Source organism: Hermetia illucens, chromosome 6 (genome assembly GCF_905115235.1).
Source record: "Hermetia illucens chromosome 6, iHerIll2.2.curated.20191125, whole genome shotgun sequence".
Taxonomy (NCBI): domain Eukaryota; kingdom Metazoa; phylum Arthropoda; class Insecta; order Diptera; family Stratiomyidae; genus Hermetia; species Hermetia illucens.
This window is the reverse complement of record NC_051854.1, coordinates 38,598,912-38,620,208: the sequence shown is the minus strand read 5'-3', so window position 1 is coordinate 38,620,208 and position 21,297 is coordinate 38,598,912. Positions and strand designations below refer to the sequence as shown.

General features: G+C 44.4%; 1 protein-coding gene across 1 annotated transcript; it reads right to left on the bottom strand.

Annotated features, from left to right (window-relative positions):
* Positions 1–211: 211 nt before the first annotated feature.
* Positions 212–16,028, bottom strand: LOC119658812 (flocculation protein FLO11-like). Its single transcript, XM_038066535.1, has 5 exons — positions 15,891–16,028; positions 8,551–8,736; positions 8,312–8,488; positions 5,905–8,247; positions 212–1,421 (listed from the first exon to the last, which is right to left on the bottom strand). Exons 2-5 carry the CDS (start codon positions 8,709–8,711, stop codon positions 1,343–1,345), a joined length of 2,760 nt encoding a protein of 919 aa, XP_037922463.1. The 5' UTR covers positions 8,712–8,736; positions 15,891–16,028; the 3' UTR covers positions 212–1,342.
* Between the last annotated feature and the right edge of the window lie 5,269 nt (positions 16,029–21,297).

The window sequence follows — 21,297 nt, the reverse complement described above, 5'->3', positions numbered from 1 at the left end:
GACCAAATTCAACGAATTAGGCTTCCAACTGCTTCCTCATCCTCCGTACTCGCCGGATCTGGCCCCCAGCGACTGCTGGTTTTTTGCGGATCTCAAAAAGATGCTCCAGGGAAAAAGATTTGGCACAAATGAGGAGGTGATCGCTGCTACTGAGGCTCATTTTGAGTCAAAAGACAAATTGTTCTACAACATGGCATTGAAAAGTTAGAGAAGCGTTAGAATGATTGTATAACCCTTGAAGGAGATTATGTTGATGAATAATAAAGAATTTTGCCGATAAAAGATTGTTTTCATAGTTAGTCCCGGGACTTATTGAACGATGTGTTATATTTACACACATCTTTCTTTGAATGCATTCCAATCTGAAACTTCCTGAGCTACGAAATAACTGGTGATCGGTTTTGGTAGAACTAAACGCTGACACCGTCTTATTTTCAAAACTGCGTTTAAAGGAATGTTCGCAAAACGGAAAAAAGAAAATTGTAAAACCGTAGCCTGAAGAGCTTGGCTAACAATATACATATTATTTACTATTTTCCTAATTCAAAGGATGTAACTATTAAGGAATGCCAAACAAACGGCACTCTGATATCTAACATGCGGTTTTGTAGGTCTACAGAAATGTTTGCAATATAATGGTTGCCAAATTAAATGCATTAAGAAATTCCTTATCACTAAAGCCAAATATATTTACCATAGTTCTGAATAAAACGTAAAATTCGAGATATATTCTAACAGAATTTGTTTTCGAAAATACTGTCTAATACTTTAATGCGGCAGTCTTGCTATATACAATTGCGCATTACACGCCGATCGACCTCTTAGATAAAACGATATATTGAATCTTAGTTACGTCTAAGCTTTACGCTTTCCTTCCAGTTTCTGTTAATACATCTAATACTTTTGAAAATGGTTCTGTTTGAATATCTTATTTTCTATCTTCTTTAAGTTTTTTCCATTCTTAGGTATTTGAGAAAATTAACATTTCAATTATACATTGGAAATCAATTTCTAATCACCAACTCAATATGAGATTTCATTTAAAAATATTTGTTTACAATCTTTGGTATCATTCAGGCTTTTTATTAGAAATTAACACTAAGCAAACTCAGAATATATAACACATTTGCCCATGAAATGGTAACCCGCTTTCATTTCTCAGAGTTCTATAAAGAATGAACTGGAAACGTAACTATCATTGCCTAAAATTAAATTATATTTCTGATTTTGTTTGCTTCATTTTGTACCATTTGTTGAATTTCTTGAAAATAATTGGAATTCTAACTGAATTTTATTTCTAGATAAAATGCGGTACTTACACTTAAAGAAGATGACTTAAATCTCATTCGTTTGCTTCCTCGTCTGAAGATGAACTTGCTGGTATTGAAGAAAACCATTGTTCACGGTTGTTTTTTATTGTGCTGAAAGAGAATCATAAGATCAAATGTTGGTTATCCACAAATTGGGACTAAAAAAAGACGATTCAAGAAAATGTAAAAAAAAAAAACAAACTCGTATGGTCACACCCAAAAAATAAAAATTCTAAGGGAAACAAGAGGGAAGCAAACAGGAGGAACGTTTGTCTTGGTCAAATAAACCGATTCTGTAAATTTGTAATGAAACAAGCACAACTTGGTTGGAGTAACGTTCCACAACCGGCATTTTTTGTAATCGACGTATCAACGTCTCAGATCCAAAATTTACCGCATTTACCGACGTAACTGTAGAAACCGACACAGCACTCTGTCCATGTATTAAGGACACTTATGTACTCCGTACCTTTTTCTTCGAGTTCAAGTCTCATGCTCCTCTCAACCAGAATGAATTTATCCGCGTAGGCAACACATTCAGCACCCGGGATAAGCTCCTTTAACAGATCATTCATCATCAGGTTCCATATAAATGGGTCTGCAAAGGATCCCTGTGGTTAGTCGCACTCGACATCCAGCCCCTGAGCTTTTATCCTAAGATTATCAGGAGCACAACAAACTTGGAAGTCTTCTAGAATGTTAGGAAATAGCCCTACCGCAGACAATAGCCATACAAGCACTGGGCATGAAGTGGGATGGCCTGTCAGAAGACTTTACACATCTCGCCAATCATCCTATCCTAATCAGGAGATTTCTGAAACCTGAACTCTCCCATGTCAAGAGACAACTAAAGCCTACATTCCGGAGATAACTCACCCAGAACATCACAAACACTGTCTCGCCATGTCAACATATGCTCTTCAATCACCTTAATATCGGTAATGTCGTAAATTCGCTTCTTTTTGAATATCTGGTGGGCGATGCTTACCGATATATCACCTCCTGAGTTAAATCTTTATCACCGTAGACACTTTACCTGACAAACTCACAGGGGTGAGAGCGATCGATCGAATCTACACACCTGGGAGATCAGCATTCACATTAACATTCCTACTGAACAGCACGACCTTAATAGGGATGTGATCACTTACTCGTACATTGCATTCATCCAATAATTTAATTGACTGCTACATTCATACATCTTAATATCCGACGGCGCTGGTCAAGCTAAATGGAGAGACAATTGAGCTTGTCTCCGACGTACTCGAGGCGGAAGTGAAATGGCAGAGCCAATGCATAAAGCAGTTGGGCGATGATAAAGTTGGCACCGAGCTGCTTTAGTCTTTGTGGCTGCAGCGAGTTCCTAAGAGCACACAGGCCACCCTGGCATGTGAGGATTCCGCATTTATGGGTCCGTTGGCCGCCCCCGCAGAGGTCCACGTGCAATCCGTGATTAGCGAGGGTCTCGTGACACGTCAAACCAGGTGGCTCTGCTGCAGTAAACAGTGGCGGCGCTAACAACTGCCATTTCTAAATTGGCAGAGACAGTCGGTAATTTACGTTCGGGAAATAGGGTTAGATCACGATCTAGTTCCGCCTTCTGCAAAGGACGATTGAGTAATAGATCGTCAGGATCCTCGGCAAGTGCTGGTACCATCATAAATTCGCTGAAAAAGCCATAAAATGCACAAGCTCCTGCACTTTCCCGACAAAAAACTAGACTTGCCCGGAGCTTTGTGGACGAACACAGGAAATGCAGAATGACGTCGGCTAAAATTTATAGCCCCTTGAGCGGCGCAACTACATTATCGATACGGGTGTTGAATTCTCGGTTCTTCCCGTATTCCGGAATCATAATTTAACACCGCATCACTGGCGTACATACTACACGCATAGCTACACACGGATAAACATGAGTCTAGAGCTCCGACGAGCGTTTTCTTGGCGCTTTATTATCGGACATCAGCATTCCCATCTTAGGAGTAGATTTCCTGTGCCACTATGGATTGTTAGTGAATTGAATTGAAATCATTGACGCCTAGACGCATCTAGAATATCTCATCCTGCACGCCCAAAACTCTTTCGTACACTTCTTCAAAATTACCGCAACATCACTACCAAGTGTAGTCTCTCTACCCCCTTAAAGCATGATGTTCAGCACCACATCAACAATACTGGCTCCGCTAACTTAGATTTAAAAGAACTTCTTAAGCAGGGTATTTGCAGACCTTCTGACAGTTATTGGTCTACGGCCAAAACCCAATGGCTATTGGAGCCGTTGTGACAATTACAGAGGTCTAAATTCCCAGACCATTCCAGACCCGAGACAGATACCCCGTTCCATTAATGCACGATTCTGCACATTCTATCGGAAACTGTGGAATTGTCTCAACCTTGGACTTAGTCAAGGCATATCACTGAATATATGCAGCTCCCGAAGACATTGCTCCCCTTTCGGCCTCTTCGAGACCACTAACACCACTTTTGGACTGTGCAATGGGGCGGAAACCTTTGAGAAATGTATCCACTCTCTGGTGCAAAATCTCCACTTTTTCCCGTATATTTGGATGATGTTTTGGTCGCGTCTTCCTCTGACTATGATGTACCTCTAGTCGTATTCGTTGATGCCACACTGCCGTAGTTCAAATGGTGAACTAAATCTGGTAGCCATTGAGCTTCTTTTCCAAATAGCGGAACTCCACTCAATGGAACCACAGTATTACGATCGTGAGTTAGTAGTCGCATGCGACCCAATGAAACACTTTTGGTATTCCCTGGGAGGCAGACTGTTCACAGTGTTCACGGGCCATAAGCCATTTATCGTTGCTTTGAAACAGAAGCCCTAAAAAGCGTCCCTCGCCAACTTCGGCACCTACATAAGCTTTATTAGTCAGTTTACTTCCGACATTCAACACGCTTTTGGAAAGAATAACGTAATTGCCGACGCTTTGTCACAGAGAGATCAAATTCTCCGCCACCGTTAATTTTGCAACAATCACAGAGGCGCAGGAAGACGACACAGTTCTTCAGAGCATTAGGACCAACTCCAAATGTACATTTAGGGAGTTCACGATCTTGTGCACCCAGACATCTGGACAAGGAATCGGTTAGTCACCACAAAGTATTTCTGGCCGTTCATAAACAAGTACATTAATTCTTGGGTCAGACAGTGTATCGCATGCCAGAAGTGCAAGACTACAAAACATGTGAGGAAAGAGGTAGAAGTGTTTAATCGGTCCACCAAGCGCTTTCACACAATCCACCTCGATTTAATTGGTTTTGCCTCACAATCATGCAGGAGTCTGAAGCGATACCTCTGAAAGGCATATTGCAAAATCTTGTGCCGAGGCCTTTTGTCGAAAGTGGATTGCACGGTTCGGTGAGCGAGTGATTATAATCACCGACTAGAGAATGCAATTCCAGTCCTCTCTCTTCTCGGAGTTAGGTAAACTCCTCCGCTTCAAACGTCACCGAGCAACCGCATACCACTCTCATGAAAATGCGATACTCGAGAGACACAGGACACTGAAAGCTGATATAATGGCCCAAGATGACTCTTCTTGGTCGCAAGTCCTGGCACCCGTTCTACTTGATCTCGGGACAGCCAATCGCGAAGAATTTGCTGCAAGCCCCACAGAGCTGGTATACGAAGAGAACTTGCGACTTAAAAGCGACATTACGCCAAGCCTTAACTCTACCGCTTCGTTGCATCTGCTCAAGGACAAGCTCAAGCCGCCACTATCCGGCAACCACGCGAAAAACATATCCGACGTGCCCAGGGATCTCAACTCTCTCATGCTTGTCCTAATTAGGATGGGCGCCTCCCGGAAGCCGCTGCAGCTTCTTTACGAGGGCTCCACCGAGGTCCTCGAGCGAAGCCCACACCATTTTAGCCTCGACGTCGGAGGCACACTCAAGGAGATCTCTCTGGCCCGACTAACGCTTTTCTTCCCGGAAGAAAGTGCAGCCAGGAAGAGGAGCACGCCGTGGCTGATGTGCTCAGGGATCTCAACTCCGCATTCATGTCCTAATTAGGATGGGCACCTCCCGGAAGCCGCTGCAACCATCTTACGAAGACTCCACCGAGGTCCTCGAGTGAAGCCCACACCATTTTAGCCTCGACGTCGGAGGCACCCTCGAGGTCTCCCTGGCCGGGCTAAGCGTTTTCTTCCCGGAAGAAAGCGCAACCAGAAAGAGGGGCACGCGACACGTCTATTTTGACTTATGGCAGCCGAGCTGAAGAAGCCATGCGTCTGGTTCCTCGATGAAACCCGCTTTGATTTCACCTGGTCCTCGCTGAAACCCTCTTTGTTTTCAGCTGGAGTTGGAGTGCTATGAAGGAGCGAGCGTTTTGCGAACATTGAAAAGCAATTTTTCGACAGTCACTCAAGAATTGTTCTTCAAAGTCATTTGGGGAGAACGAAAAAGTTTCCCTAGGAAAATACGTCCTTTATAAAAATCGTTTGTTTTCGCTAGTCTAAAGTTCTCGGTTAACGAAAGTGTTGTGAATTTAAAGTTAGAATAAAAATAGATATAAAACTTGCATCTACCAATTTAAACATAATAAACACATCAAAATGCTTATAATACTCACGTGGTCTTCTTGGTATTTGTCGGTAATGTTAAAGAGGTCCTATAATACGCTGGCTCCTCTTCCTTATCATCCATTTTCCGTTGCAATGTCATAGTTTCTTGAGGTGCTTCTTCGATCTCTTCCTCCAAGTAATAGCGTGAACTATGTGCTGTTTTACAATTCTCACATTCACTTAGATAGTCATCATCTAAACTGGTGTCATTCGGCAAGAAATGTTCTTTTGGATTTGAGCAATTTTTTGAAGTTGTACAAACCGGAAGCGGTTTCTCATCAGATTTCGACGAAAAAGTTGACGTCAACGGAGCAGAAGTTGTAGGTGTAGTTACCTTACTTTTCGGTAGGGTGGTGGATTTCATCTTTTCGGTGGGTGGGATACTGGAGAAGGGTTGATTTATAACAGAAGATTTGTGTATTGTATCATATGTTGTAGCGGACAGTAGAGCCTTTGAAGACGACGTTGGCGCAATAGTTTGGGTGGGAGTTGTTGGGTGTTGGTTGGGTTGAACTGCATTATCAATCGTTTGTAACGACATCGAAGGAGAGGGGATGCTAATCACTGACGGGACCTTACTTACTACACTAGCTATAGTACTGTTGAGCGAGACCTTGCCATTCGATGATTTAGGCAGGGTGTAGGTCACATGACCATTTTGCATGGGGTAATATGTTGTGGTGTTTATTTTTCCCATACTCTGCGACTTTTCGACGTTCAACATCCCCGCAGGAGGTGGCAGCGTCAATGTGTGGATCTTATCATCCTTACGGGGCAGTGATTTTGTATAGGCTGGAGAGGAGGGATATTGCTGTGGGGCAGTCGATAAGATGTTAAGTTGATGCGAGTACGCTCCACTCGACCTTGAAACTGATGTGGTGCGTGGAGGGACAGGTTGTGCTTCAGATGGCTTCGATATTGTGTGTATCTTCGAGACGTATGCCGGATTCGACTGTTTTAGTCCACCATTCTGGCTGCACGACGGCTGATGGCTTTTATACATCTTTGGTGGTAGAGCAGGATGTTGTGAACTGTCTGCGGCATTTAATTTCGACATACCATCGATAAATTGAATGGGAAAAGGTGGATTAAACACTTCACTTCCTACTGAAGATTTCATCAAATTTGAATGATGATTATTATGCATACGTTCTTTTGCAGTTGGCGTTTTTAAAATAGATTGAACTTGGCCACTGTGCTGTTGTTGAGTTTGTCCTGTATCGTGATGTCGCTGCTCCACAACATGGCGTGATATTGTTGCAATTTTGTTCCCGTTATGATTGGGATAACTCCCACTTGAATGATGATTAGAGCGTCTTAATGTTCCGCTGCTTGAGTGTTCAGTCTTTAAGAATGAAGAAGACGTGTCCGTGTGTAGTTTCGAAGCTCCTTTAGATGTACTCGTTGAGTGTGAGCTATTCTTTGCGGGCAAGGCTATGCTCGGCTTTGCATTACTGCTAGCAACATTATTATTCACTAATTTTGTCGATAAACTCGATAAAAACATATTATTCTGGCTATGATGTTGAGAGTTAAAATGGCTAGTTCCCATGTAAGTCATGGGAACGTGCTGTACGGGGCATTGGCATGTTGGCTTCTTATTAGTTACACTTTGTGTATGAAGTGTATTTGAGCCGCCGTTGCTCCCACTAATTCCTGCTTTATCTTTGTGTGATCCCATCGGATCTGTATTGGTTGCCGTGAAATGACGTGGTATAGTGCGATGATAACGACGCATTGACGAAGGTGTTTTTATCATTTCGACACAAGTGATTTCTGGTTGCATCTCGTTTTCGTCGAACAATGGAGGCGGTAATATGGCCGCAGATGAGTTTCTGTTCTCCTCACTTAGACTAGACATTGTGCATTCTTGGTTTCCAGTCAAATTACAATTTGTCGGACATTGCTGCATTGATGCAGATGCCGCATTTGGCACAGAAGAGTCACGATTTTGTCTCGAATTTCCACTCACTTTCATGTTCAGTGTGCAGTTTTTATAAGTGCATTCAACTACCTCTGCTGATACTTGGTTATTTGTTGGTACTTGATAGGTATGGCTTTGCGTTGCAACAATAGTATTCGTTGCCTGGCTATTGCACATTTGTGATAGAGCAGTATTATTACTACATTGGGTCTGACCTTGCATCGATGGCATCGTCATCAAAGTCGCTGCCTGAACACAACTGGAATTCGCTTGAGCTTGTTGTAGTTGATACGATTGGTTGTGATTATTACTACGAACAGTGAGCATATTTGAAGGCTCGCCAATGCTGCTTGACGAACTTGAGCAATTAGAATGAGTTTGAGTTGAGCGTGGTTGATTATTCGATGAAAGATTCGACGATGCCAAGCTGATGAATATTTAAGACAATAAATGCCTTTGTTATAAATTGAATTGGATTTAATGAATCTTACCTGTATGGACTTTGATGATTTTCTCCAGTGGCTAGTGCGGTTATATTTCCACCATTGTTTATATTAATATTTATTAGATTAGTTGTGCTCGTTGTTATGTTTGGTTGGGCTTCATTCAACATTGGTTCATTTGGGTTGAGCCCAAGCGGCATTGTGCGATGTGTAGTTGTTGCCACACTGCAAATTCGTAGCGCGACTATAACAAAACTAGCGGCTAAAAATTACAAAGAGAAACTCACCTGACAGTGCACTGAGTACTCAATGCTTCCGCCTGTGCCAAAGCCACGGCTTCCTCATATGGCGGTGGTGCTTCACCGCGAGGGAAGTATCCACTGGGTGGCTTCCACAGTTGATAGGGGTTAGAATTTCCTTCATAAGTATACTCCATACCACCACCCATGTATGCAATGTTTCCACCAATGTAACTGCAATATTTTGTTCAAATGTGAAATGTGTAAAGTAATTATGAATTATAGGATTTTTCCGCAATATTGAGACATTTTACGAGCCAAGTCAATGTTGTTTAGATTTTGGAAGATTGTGATTAATTTTGTTTTTTTGGTTGATGCTACCGCAGACTACATTGCTAGCAACCAGACGACTCTGACATAGCAGCATTCCTGCCTTTGGTGCACGCAGTCGTAGGTCTTGCCCGGCAAAGCAATTTAATTTCTCGCACGAACATCTGGGCTTGGATCATCTCCACTACCAATAGCCTGATGTGATATGGAGACCACAGTGAACCTATAAACGCTCCTAATCGTCGGGAAGGAAGGGTCAACTATGTCTACCTGCCATAGTAAATCTTTATAGATGTGGTAAGTTTCAGTTTGGTGTTCGAGCTAAGAAAAAAGTCTAAAGCTGTGGAATCGCAAATAATATATGATCTTTTGAAGAAAGTCCGGCAATTCCGTTTCCTAAAACACGAAGATGATCCTCAGTAGAATCTTCATTAGTCTTGCAGTTTAGGTCTGCACCCGTGTAAAGAAGAATAATAGCTTCGAATTCGACATATATAGCAAGCCATCGAGTACACAACGTGCCATCGTCAGAACGTCTAACTACTCACACTAGCATAAAGTGGCCGCCTATGGATCCATGGTGCACAGACTTTTGTCTTTACCTCTTACCAATTACGAAATGAAAAAGACCAGAAAAAGCAAGGGAAAAAAGCAGCATCTACAAAATATAACGGTGTTCAAAGAGATCAAGCGCAACAAATTGGACCCTATGAGAGTTTCTTTATTGGAAAAGAGCCTCAGGAGCCTCAGGAGCACCAGTTGAATACAGACATGGGTAACGCGCCCACATATCCGTATTCACTGATACCATAAAGGTCATATTTTTTTTTGAGAATGATGGGGTCCTAAGTCTGCATCAACTTAATGCTGGACCGAACCAAATGCGGACTTAGGACCCCATCATTTTCAAAAAAAAAATATTTTCAACTGTCGTCACTAAGGCGGATTTACTTGTTCTGCGAATTATATAAAGGAGCACTCAACATCTGCGAGCCGCTTCGGTCACACTGCTCCCAGAGCAGAGGTGAGGCAGCGTCTGACGATTTGCCTATGCTTTGGTAAGAAACCGTAAAGCCGTCATCGCCTGACATTTTTTGAAAGGTCATATGTAAATTAAAATACAATTAAAGCGTAGTCATTATGTTAACTAGATTAAAATATAGTATATATTTAGATTAAGGACATTTCTAGGCTCATTTCGCTGAAGGCAGCAAATGGCTGCTGAAATACGTATACCGAGAATTAAAGGAACATCATTGACTTAAAAGGGAATTCGAATTTGCTTGTTTATTTATTTTTTCGGACATGAATTCAGTCAGTGCAAACACGCCGAGCGCAACATGTAATACTACTTTACGGAACGTCCTTGATATACCCTGTTTGACGCAGTGCTTTCTGTGACACACATTGTTACCATTTCTAAGTGCGCTGAGCATCTTTAAATTCTGAGAAGCAATCACGCCTTTTTCAGCCATGGCGTTTTTTTGAGAATTTATTCTAGCATTTGTGAGTTTTTAAGGGTTTGTGTAAAACGAAATCTTATTAAAATCGATCCAATGTCTGTCTGTCAAACTCGGTTTACTCGGAAACGGCTGAATCGATTCTCACGAAATTTGGTGGGAGTATGTGGTCTGTGTGTCCCTTTACATGCAGCGGCTCCCTTTTCCGAGGGGCGAAATTTTGTGTTGAGTTTGAAGGGGGGCGTACATATTTTTTTCACAGAATATGGTCATGAGAGGTATCTAATGAAAGCCCTCGATTAGAACTTTTCGAAACTTCCTAATTCTGATATTGTTAAAAAAACAGTTCTCGTTCTCAGAACCTATCCAATCGAAAAATCTCAAAAAAATCACAGCAATACACCTATATGAAATCTAGGCCTCAAAATACATGCCTTTTCGATATCTGTATAAACAAAGTTAATAATAACATATTACCATGTTTTAGAAATTCAACGAAAAACCCCCCTTATGTTCATCGATCAAGTTATAGAAGGTCAAAGTTTCGCGTTTCAGGTCCGGCTACGGCAAGAAGAAATTCCGTCCCGCCCGGGCCTCGTGGGTCAACAGTCAGATGTGCTGGCTACTGTTCAGTGACGATGGGTGCGTCCAATGTGCGGTTCGTGAATACGAACGGGCCGCACATTTCATGCGCGGCGCGTGTCGCCAATATTTCCATCTACGTGTGGCTGGCGGATGGTAATTTCGCTAGTGGCTAATTGGTGCCGGAGGGCGTGGACCAGTGTCGAGGCTAGGCTGCCGTAGATGGTCATCGAACATCTCTTGAACAACAAAGGCGAACAAAGAAAATTCATCCCCAGCCTCTTAGGTGTTCCGTGGGTCCCATGTTACAGCATGCAAGGACCAATTCTCCAGGGACTTTCTCAGTTTATGTGTTACTAAAATCAGCGACGAACCATACGACGAGATTCCTAGAAGACTGGTGGTTCGCATCTCGTCCTCGAAGATAAGCATGGATAAGAGCACGCTCGTCCATTTCTTGCGCCTTCAAAACCCCTGGATTCCCATAAACGGCTGGGTGGTTATCAAGCAGAAGGAACCCCAGGTGAACAACCAACCTCTTCTGCTCCGCATAAATTCTCAATACTTGGAAGCTCTGGAAAAAGCATAGATAAAGTGCGGCTTGGAATCAAGAACGCAAAGGTGAAAGTGTTAATATTACCGGACGACAATCTGGATCCAGTCGACGCCACCGGGATAGACCTAGAACATGCATCCACATATAGAACCTGCACATTTTTCTGTGTCGGGACCTGTTCCAACGAACTAATCACGTCTATATCTGCTCGGCTTATATGACTCACGACCGATCAGCTTCGCCAGAAGAACTAAAACATTTAGCATTCACCATTGCAGTAAAGAAGGCAAACCTGTTCATAGACTCCGACTACATTGTAATGTATAAAAATAATCGACTGGAAGAAGTTTGGTCAACCTATCAAGAATAAATTCCTCGATAACTTTAGCATAACAGACTTACTGAAGTCAAAAGTCGAGGCTGGAAAAGGCATTCAAAACCGCCTTCAAAGTCTCATGCCGTGAAAAATACAGCAAAAACGCATTGCCACATTGTGGAATGAAGATCTGTCCAACCCGAGGAAGCTGACCAGAGACTTCTTCGGCATCTGCATCAGACGCAAGTACTGGCAGCCATCCAAGGACTGCCTGAAAAGGTACAAGTCGGTCATTAAACAGTCTTGGCTGGACTATTGTCGGAACATTGTAAGCTCCCGCGATTTTGTGAGACTCAGTAAGATTCTAGCATAGGAACATAGTAGCCCGTTCTTTCTTAAAAAGTAATGTCTTGCTTGGCTTCCTTGACGGTATTTTTGAGGTGGGACGCTGGAGCCGCTAGTCCATATGCAATTCTCCGCTAGTGAGGAAAACCGTGAGTCAGAACCTTGCTTGGAGAGAATGCAGCCCCAGTCCTGCCGTATTATCAAATTGGTAATTACAAAGAAAAAAATCCTGGCCGAGAAGGCATAATGTTAGTCACATTCCAGAAACAGTGATAAAGGACAACCGCGGTTTGGAAAAATTTACCGGAGCTACATTTCGTTCGGATACGTACCACACTCCTCATCCGTGTTATAAAGGCACCATTTTTTCAAAAAACTTTTTTTTTTAAATTTTTTTAGCATAGTCTCCTTTTAGAAAGGTGCACTTCTCCCAACGTTCCTGCCTGTTCCTGTTTTTTTAATCCCTTCAAAAAATAGGATTTGTCGAACTTTCCAAAATATGCGTCTCTTTCGACGATGACTTCCTTGTTTCAGCAAAAATGTTTTTCCCGCGCGAGCCATTTCTTCATGTTAGGGAACTAGAAGAAGTTGCAAGGGACCAGCTTGGGTGAATACGGGGGGTGCTGCAGCAATTTATGCAGTTTGGAAGCGATAATTCGTGTTGTTCGTTTATCGTGGTGAAACAGCATCTTCTTTTTCACCAAATGCGGCCGTGTCTCCTTCAATTTTTTGTCGAAGCGGTCCAATAATTCACTGTAGTATTGTCCAGAGATCGTTCTTCATTTTTCTAAAAAAAAACCTTGAGGATGACGCCGTTCGCAGCGCCAAAACATTTCCCGCCGATGGGACCGTCTTCGCCTTTTTTGGAGCAGATTCACCGGGAGAAATCAACTAAGCAACAATCAAAACAGATTGTTGTTTAGTTTCTAGTGTATAATGAGGAATCCAGGTTCCATAAGGTGACAACCCGACGCGAAAACTCCTTCGGATCTCACTTAAATTGCCCCAAACACTGCTTCGTAGTTAACAACCGCATCCGCTTGTTGTCCACAGTGAGCAATCGCGGCACCCATCAGACCGACAATTTTTTCATCGCCAACTTATCATGTAAAATATTAATTGCCGTTCCGGTCAACACCCTTACGGCTTCTGCTACTTCGCACACTTTCATTCGTCGATCAGCGAAAATCATGTCATGGACTTTTTGAATGATTTCATCGGTAACCACATCTACCAGGCGTCCTGGTCTCTCCCCATCAAAAACGGATGTTCGCCCAACTTTAAATTCGTTAAATCAATATCGAACTGTGGTCGCAAATAGCAAAGTGTCCCCATAAACATCATCCACATTTGCTTTTATCTCCTCGCATCCTCGCTCCCATCCAAAAACAAAAAACGAGATACCGGACGATACAGCTCATTTTCCATCTTAGCGAAAACCACGAAACACATCTCACTTAAATGGCTGCCAAATGCAAACTTATTTATCAGTCAATCTGAAATTTGTTCGATTGTCGTTTGATAGATGGCAGCACACGACGATAACACTGTAGGGACCCACCACCAACTGCATGGCATTATAGAGATACGTGGCCAACTTCCGTCCATTAATGCGTCACACCATTCAATTGATCATCAACGCTTGGCAATTAGCGCCAATGAGTTAGCCAACGAACAGCAAGCCGGCATAGAATGTTGTACGCTGTTGGACGACAACTCCAGTTTCCTTCGGTTGCACCCGTTCAGTATCGGTAATAGCAGCAAGCTATATTGCGACATTTCTACGGGTCACATCAGACCTTTCGCACCAACGACACTACCTAAGCGAATGTGCGACATGCACCATCGATGCACACATCCCGGTGCCAAGCATGCGGAAATACGTGCATTGTTTCGCTCGAGCATGCCTTCCCTGCCAAAGATCCAGGACTGGCACACGAAGAACGAATTCCAACCATTTCGAACGCCCGATAAACGGTTTCAACAGGTCCACCTCGATATCGTCGGACCACTGATGCCTTCAGGTGGTTATCGTTATTGCTTAACAATGGTGGACAAATTTTCACGCTGATCCGAAGCAGTGCCTTTGCCAGATCAAAGTGCTGTCCATCGCCGATGCCTTTTATGCTACATAGATTTCCCGCTATGAAGCTCCTAGCATCGCCACTCCGATCAGGGAATTCAATTTGAATCCGCGTTCTTCAAGTTGCTTATGAAACTCCTGGGATGCAAACGTACACGTACCTTTCCGTACCATCCGGCATCCAACGGATTAGTCGAACGTTTCCATAGGTCCCTAAAGGCAGCTATTATGTGCCAGGAGGACAGCGCCAATTGGTTTGAAATTTTGTCCTGCTGCCTTGCTGACTTAGGCGCCAGCTGCTTTGAACTCCTTTTTGGAACCATTCTGCGACTTCCCGGAGAATTGTTCGCCAACGATTACACCGACAGCGATCCAAAGTTGTTCATCGCCCAATTTTGTTAATAAATACGAAAAATACGACCAACGCCCGTGGTTCATCGCAATGCTCGTACCATCTTCGTCCACAAAGGTATCAAAGTGTGCTTTCATATTTTCATGCAAGTGCCCCCAGTGAAAAAGTCATTTTCGCAACCATACACCGGACCTCACCGTCTAACTCTCCGCACATCTAGTGTGCTCTACACGATTGACGTCAGCGGAAGGAGTTGTAACGTCTCCACAGAGAGGCTCAAGCCAGCGTTTAGTTGCACCGAGGTTCCTTCGTTCCGTTCTCAAGTCCCTGATGATTTTAATTTTCTTGTTATTCTTTAAAAATGAATAAAGTTTTTGTATGTTCCTTCTTTTAGCTCTATCGGTCAAGTCAATCTTCACCGCACATCCTCCAACACCAAATTCCCTCAGGAACGCCCTGTGTCGTCAAACACGCCCATTAAGGCTTTGTACCCAGTGGCTACATCCTCCAGGCTGTTGGGTCATTACCATCAACCTGGGCGACACGCTCAAAGTCACCCTCTTCTGGGTTTCTGATCGTAGAAACATAGAAGGGAATGACCGGGCTGACGAACTTGTCAGGCGGATCTCTGCTCTTAGCAGTCCCTCGGTAGGCACACTCGGCCTCCCGTTAGTGACTGTCAAGGGTGGAGTCTACTCATTATACTCAGCAGCCGACTGACTGACTTCAGACGCTAATGCTCATCACCTGCGCCAAGTCGAGTAGGATTTGGTCCTCCTATACCAAGTCCTGGTCGCGAACAACATTTGGGGCAAACGCGTACAAATGCCTACAAGAATACGGCGTTCTGAATGGGGCACTGGTCTACAGGGGGCCATGCCGCCAAACTAGACATTCATTACAATTCGCATTGCCTAAATTGAGGGTAGGTTGGGGAAAGCCTTCAGGTACTTTCTTTACGATGGCCCAACTCTGTTGGTGTTTTTGGGGACCTCATAGAGATCTATAGCTGCAGGGTGATACGGGCTGGATCTGAGCTAGACTTTTGTTTGAGGATCAAGGGATTCCTAAGTCCGCCATCCATTTGGAAAGCAACATACTCCCACGGTGTGGTCTACGGACCCTAGGCTGCCGGACATCCTATCATTTGCATCGCAATATACACACACAAAGTCTAGACCCTTCCTATCACAAGCAAATGATAAGGGACAGTCGATCCTTTTCGTCTCCCAACTGGAAATATTCAATTTCCGGAGAGAGAACTTAAAAATATCACAATTGTTGAGGACACTATACTTCCCAATTGGCTGGAAAAATTAAAAAGATTCTTCCCCGCAAAAATAGTCTACACTTTTAACACTTACCCAATGCTTCCTATGCTCCTCTGATCGTCGTTGCCTTGCCGATTCTCCCTGACCCTGATCTTCCGCTGCCTTACGCGATTCCAAAGGAAGAATCCGATCACCAGCAGCGCCGTCACTGCGACGCCACTGATCAGTAGTCATACCATCAATTCATCCGGCATACTCGTCCGGACCGGGAACGTATCGTCCAGGCAGGTGTACTCGCAGCAATTTCTGCCCACCTGGAACGACTTGCAGTCCTTCGGAGGTGAGCACAATACGATTTTGCAGTTCCTCGGCGAGCCATTGTCGCAAACGCAGAATTTGCAAGCGTCGCTCTTGGGCATGTAATGGTTCCCGTGGTCGTGCGCCCGCCCACTGTCATCAATGCACTGGCCTTGTCCAGCGCTCGATCCCGCCGCCCGAACATCTAAAACGAAACCGTATCCAGTGAGAAACAGCCAATTTTCACCACCCATTGTTCTGACAGCACACACGAAACTAGGATAAGTCCACAGAACAAGGACTGCACCGAACGAAGGGGAGCAGCGAAAAAGATCTTTACCTGTGATGGTTGCGGCAGCCGTGAACGCGATAGCGACTAGAAAACGCATTTGCCGCGAGGTCAACAAGCCCAATCACTACTTTTCACTGAAACCTGCAAATTCCGAGCTACTTTTCACCCAGGCACTGTCTCCTTATTCACGGAAGCTGACAAGTGTTGTCAAGGGCTAAAATGCACTTTTTCGATTTTTATGTACAGAAAGGAAAATTGTGCTGCCATATGCCGTAAACGAAGGGTGGTATTGTTTTCGTTTCTCTATTTTCCCCCTATTCTGGTCACTTGGGTCGACAGTTCGAATGTGCAAAGAATTTTCGAATGGCATTTTCCCCATCGAAATCATATGTTCGAATTTTTCCCACCCAATGCAGTTTTCGCGGAGAAGAACTACGTCATATTTCGTCGTTACAGTTTATTTCTACTTTACTGGAAGTTGTAGAGAAAAATAACGTGTGCATAATTACACTGGTTTACAAATTTTTTTTATACTTTTAACTTATTCTTCTTATGACGGTTGAGGGACCTATACTGGGCCGGCCTACCAGGAATGGAGCAGTCCAGGATGCTTACTGGGGGATACGGTCCCATATGCACAAAGGATTGCTTAAACCTCACCAAAAAGAATCTCCGAATCATAGTGGGAATTCTCACTGGTCACTGTCGGCAAAACTATCACCTAGGGAAGCTGGGGATATCTACGGACACTGCCTGCAAGTTTTGTGCGGAGTTTGATGAAAGCTCTATACACGTTCTGGGACAGTGTCCGGTACTTGCTCAAAGTAGGTCGAGAGATTTGGGAGAACATTTAATACCAGATGCAAAATTGAAAGGTCTGAAAGTAGGGAATATACTAAAGTTCCTGACGATTATAGGCTTGCTTTTTTTTTTTTTATGGATGGAGGTGGAAATCTTAGAAAGACGCTGCGGCGCCAGGTTGCAGCAGTGTGTGGGATTCACACCCACTAAAACCACCCCCATTCTTCCGCCCCTCCCCGCGGGACCACCGTGAAGTATTACTTCGCGGGGGAGGCTCTATGGTTTGCTATACCAGCTCGTCCATGTCACGTCTCCGTTGCGCCGCCTTCCGAGCTCGATCCAACTCCAGGAGTTTTGTCTGCACCACGGCTACTGCCTCATTTGCCGCCATCCAGTTTTCCTCCGACTTCAGCATCTCTTCCACCAGGTTGGAGGGCTCGATGTCAACCCCTAAGATGCTGTTCAACCTCCTTTTCTGCTGCAGAAATCTGGGACAATGGAACATAACGTGCTCCGGGTCCTCGGGTGTAGCACCGCATTCAGGACAGTTGGGAGACTCGTCCAACTCGAATCGATGCAAGTACTTCCTATAGCCACCGTGTCCCGTAAGGAACTGTATCAGGTGGTAATTCAATTCTCCGTGCTTTCGGTTGACCCATTTCTCGATACACGGGATCAATGTACGGGTCCACCGGCCCTTGTCGGAATTATCCCATCGTTGTTGCCACTTGCCACACAACTCTCTCCTGATGGCTTTTCGGAAATCCGCATTCACCTCGGCTGGATTTGCCTTCCGTTTTTCGTAGAGCCAGTATGCCTCGCCCGCTAGAAGATCTATAGGGATCATTCCTGCGATGACACACACTGCCTCCGTCGACGCCGTCCTAAATGCGCTGCACACTCTTAGCGCAATTGGCCGGTATGCCGGACTTATCTTCCTCCGGTTGATAGCGTGGTTCAACGCTCCCGCCCAGACAGGGGCCGCGTATAGCAGGATCGACTTCACCACTCCCGCGATGAGTAGCCTGCGACTATACTTTGGCCCTCCCACGTTAGGCATCATCCTTGCAAGGGATGAGCTGGCATTTGCTGCCTTCTCTCGCGCATAATCCAAGTGTCCCTTGAAACTCAGCTTGGCATCGATCATCACCCCCAGGTATTTGACAACCGATTTTGAGACGACCTCATGATTGCCAACCTGGATGGTAACCGTGTTGTTCTTCCTACGGTTGGTAATGAGGACCGCCTCCGTCTTTTCGTCCGCCAGGTCCAGCTTGGCCATTCGTAACCATGACTTGATGGTATGAATGGCTTCATTTGCATAAAGCTCCACGTTCTCGGGATGCTTTGCAATTGCAACTACCGCCAGGTCGTCCGCAAAACCAATTAGCGTTGTCTCCTCCGGCACGCGAAGGCCAAGCACTCCGTCGTACATTATGTTCCACAGCAACGGTCCCAATACAGAACCTTGAGGCACACCTGCTGTCACAATGTTCTTCTTCGCCCGTCGTCCGTCTCGTACCAGAGAAGTCTGTCCGAAAAGTAACTCTCGATGAGCCGAGCCAAGTAGCTAGGAACACCCAGTTTGGCCAAGGCGCCCTTAATCCAGCTCCAGTTGGCTGAGTTAAAAGCATTTTTGACGTCCAGCGTCACCAGAGCACAGCATTTGCCCATCGACCGTAGAACGGGCTCGCCGAAACCCATATTGCCGCTCCGAAAGACCACCCGCAAGCTCGATGAACGGGAGCAGCCTGTTGTATATCACCCTCTCCAACATCTTCCCCATGGTGTCTAAGAGACAAATAGGGCGATATGAAGAGGGCACGCCGGGTGGTTTCCGGGGCTTCGGTAGCAACACCAGCTTCTGCGTCTTCCACTGGGCGGGAAACACTCCTTCCGCCATGCACGATTCGAATGTGCTTGCGAACCACCTTGGTTATCTGTTGATTCTTGTCTTCGGTAGGCCTTTTCAACTTAAGCAATCTGTTCAAGTACTATCCGAGGTATTTGACACCACTAGATTGTGGTAGCTGGAAAACAGTTCCTTGAGAAGTAATTGAGCTGAATAATCCTATTGAATGACTGGGTGAGATACTTGGTAGTGGTAGGTGGTAACTATTTGACCATTTTGCCGGTAATGTTGTCTAGGCCAGGAGCCTTCTTCGGATTGAGTTTCTGCAGTACCCAATTGAGGACATCTTTCGTTCTTACGCAAAACCCGTTTACTGGCCTAGCAGTGGGTAATCTGGGTACAAGTGAATCACTACCCGAGGAAGTTCAATTAATAAGCCTTAAAGGTGGCTCAGTCTGTACCGGTCGCTTCAGCTTTTTGGTTGACCTCCATAGAAAGTAGTCATTGTTGCGACAGGGACTGAGGCTGCTCGTGAAGTACTGGAAGTTACTTTCTGTTTCTGCTTTTAGAACATTTCTTAGCTTATTGGCAGCTTTTGCGAACTTCTGCTTCTGCTTCAGTCTCGTGGAGCGATGTGTCTGCCATTTCCGCCTAAAATTTCGTTTACTCCTTATCACCTGTTGGATTTCTGTCGACGATTTTTTCCTGAATCTACCACTACTGTTCAGCGGTGAAGAAGAGTATCGAACTGCTGCACCGATGCTTTGATTAAATTGTTCGACAGCAATGTCGATGTCATAGCAAGTTTTCAGAGCAATTGTGGCGTGGAGGTGAGCACTGATGTATTTCTTATACTTCAACCAGTCTCCCGTTTTATTTGTTAGTTTGTCGGACCTGTTAAAATTGATTGCTTGGCTGGTGATAGCGCCAGCTCCCCTCCTGGCAGCCATGACTTTTTATGTCGGATACCAGCGGTAACTTACGGGATGTCCCGTGTGACTGTAGTGTAATATTGTGGTGTTTCTCCATTTTGGCATTCCCTAAGAGGATGATTTTTTGTACACTTAACGCACCTGGGTACAATCAAGCAGTTCTGGACAATGCGCTCAAAGTTCTGGGGGTTAAAACAATTGGACTTCAGTTGGAAATCATCGTTGAGCTCCTGAGAAGGCTCGAGAGTTGTAATAAATAACCCTGATTGCAACTTCATTGGAAAGGAAGGATTTTCCTTTCAGACGGCCTTGTCCTTCTTTGCCACGAAATTAGTGCCCGAACGCAAGTTTAACTGAGAGTTCTCTATGTTCAGATTTGAAAGGATATCCTTAGGATCCCTTTCACTGTGAAATAGAAAAGAAGATATGAAGCGAATTCCATATATCATACAGAGTTTGTCTATGAGCTAAAATTTCAAGCCATTTGATTGTCGTACGTGGCACAATAAAAACTGGTCTGTGACTTTGTTGAGCACATATCGCTGAGAGACAGACCCAACTGTTAAGCAAAAAACCAAATTTGATCAACTTCTCTAACGAAACCAATGGCAACAACGACACTTTCGATCTGGAACATATCAATATAAAAGGAAAGTCAATCGTTGGTCCATGGCATTCTTCTGGAATCTGATGGATAAAAGTACAGCGAACTTGTATGTTATTTAAACTCACACTTTCTGGAGAGGAATCGCCCTAGCAGCAACAACAACATCCGGCGTAGATTGTTTCTTGTGAAGTTAGGCGCGGCTTTGACTACTCATAGCCGTCCACTTCGGATTTTATCAGAGAGAGAAGTTGTTGGCGAAGCGCAGCGTGCAAGTCCAATCATTCATCTTCCATCAAACAATAAGCATGGCTATTGCTACCAGTCAGAACAACCGCAGTGCCGTAGTTACTCCATTCGATTCAAGAGATTCATCTGTCCTCACCATAAATACAGCATTTTCATTTCTTGCGCTTTTCGTTGTGTTTACGATAAATCTATAGCGAGTGACCAAGCGCATTAATAACCATGTACCTGGAACCCGAGTGGGATTGCTCCTTGGCTATCACAGTGGATAAAATTGCTTTGTTTGACAACACTTGGGTTCCATAACAATTGTTTTGGAAGTTTCTAATAAATTAGATATCAGAGACAGTCAGAAATTCAACCGTTTTTAAAAGGTTTTGTTCCGACCACCGATTTCAACGAGGCTAGCTTGATGCCCTCTAGAACTGGAATGTTGGCCTTTATAGAAATACCGCAGTGGATCGATTGCTGGATGA

Excerpts from the sequence above, each read along its gene's own strand:
- LOC119658812 (XM_038066535.1), bottom strand. The coding sequence starts at position 8,711 with ATGGGTGGTGGTATGGAGTATACTTATGAAGGAAATTCTAACCCCTAT. Across the intron at positions 8,248-8,311 it reads AATCATCAAAGTCCATACAG|CTTGGCATCGTCGAATCTTT; the intron begins GTAAGATTCATT and ends AATATTCATCAG. Across the intron at positions 1,422-5,904 it reads ACAAATACCAAGAAGACCAC|CACAATAAAAAACAACCGTG; the intron begins GTGAGTATTATA and ends ATTCTCTTTCAG.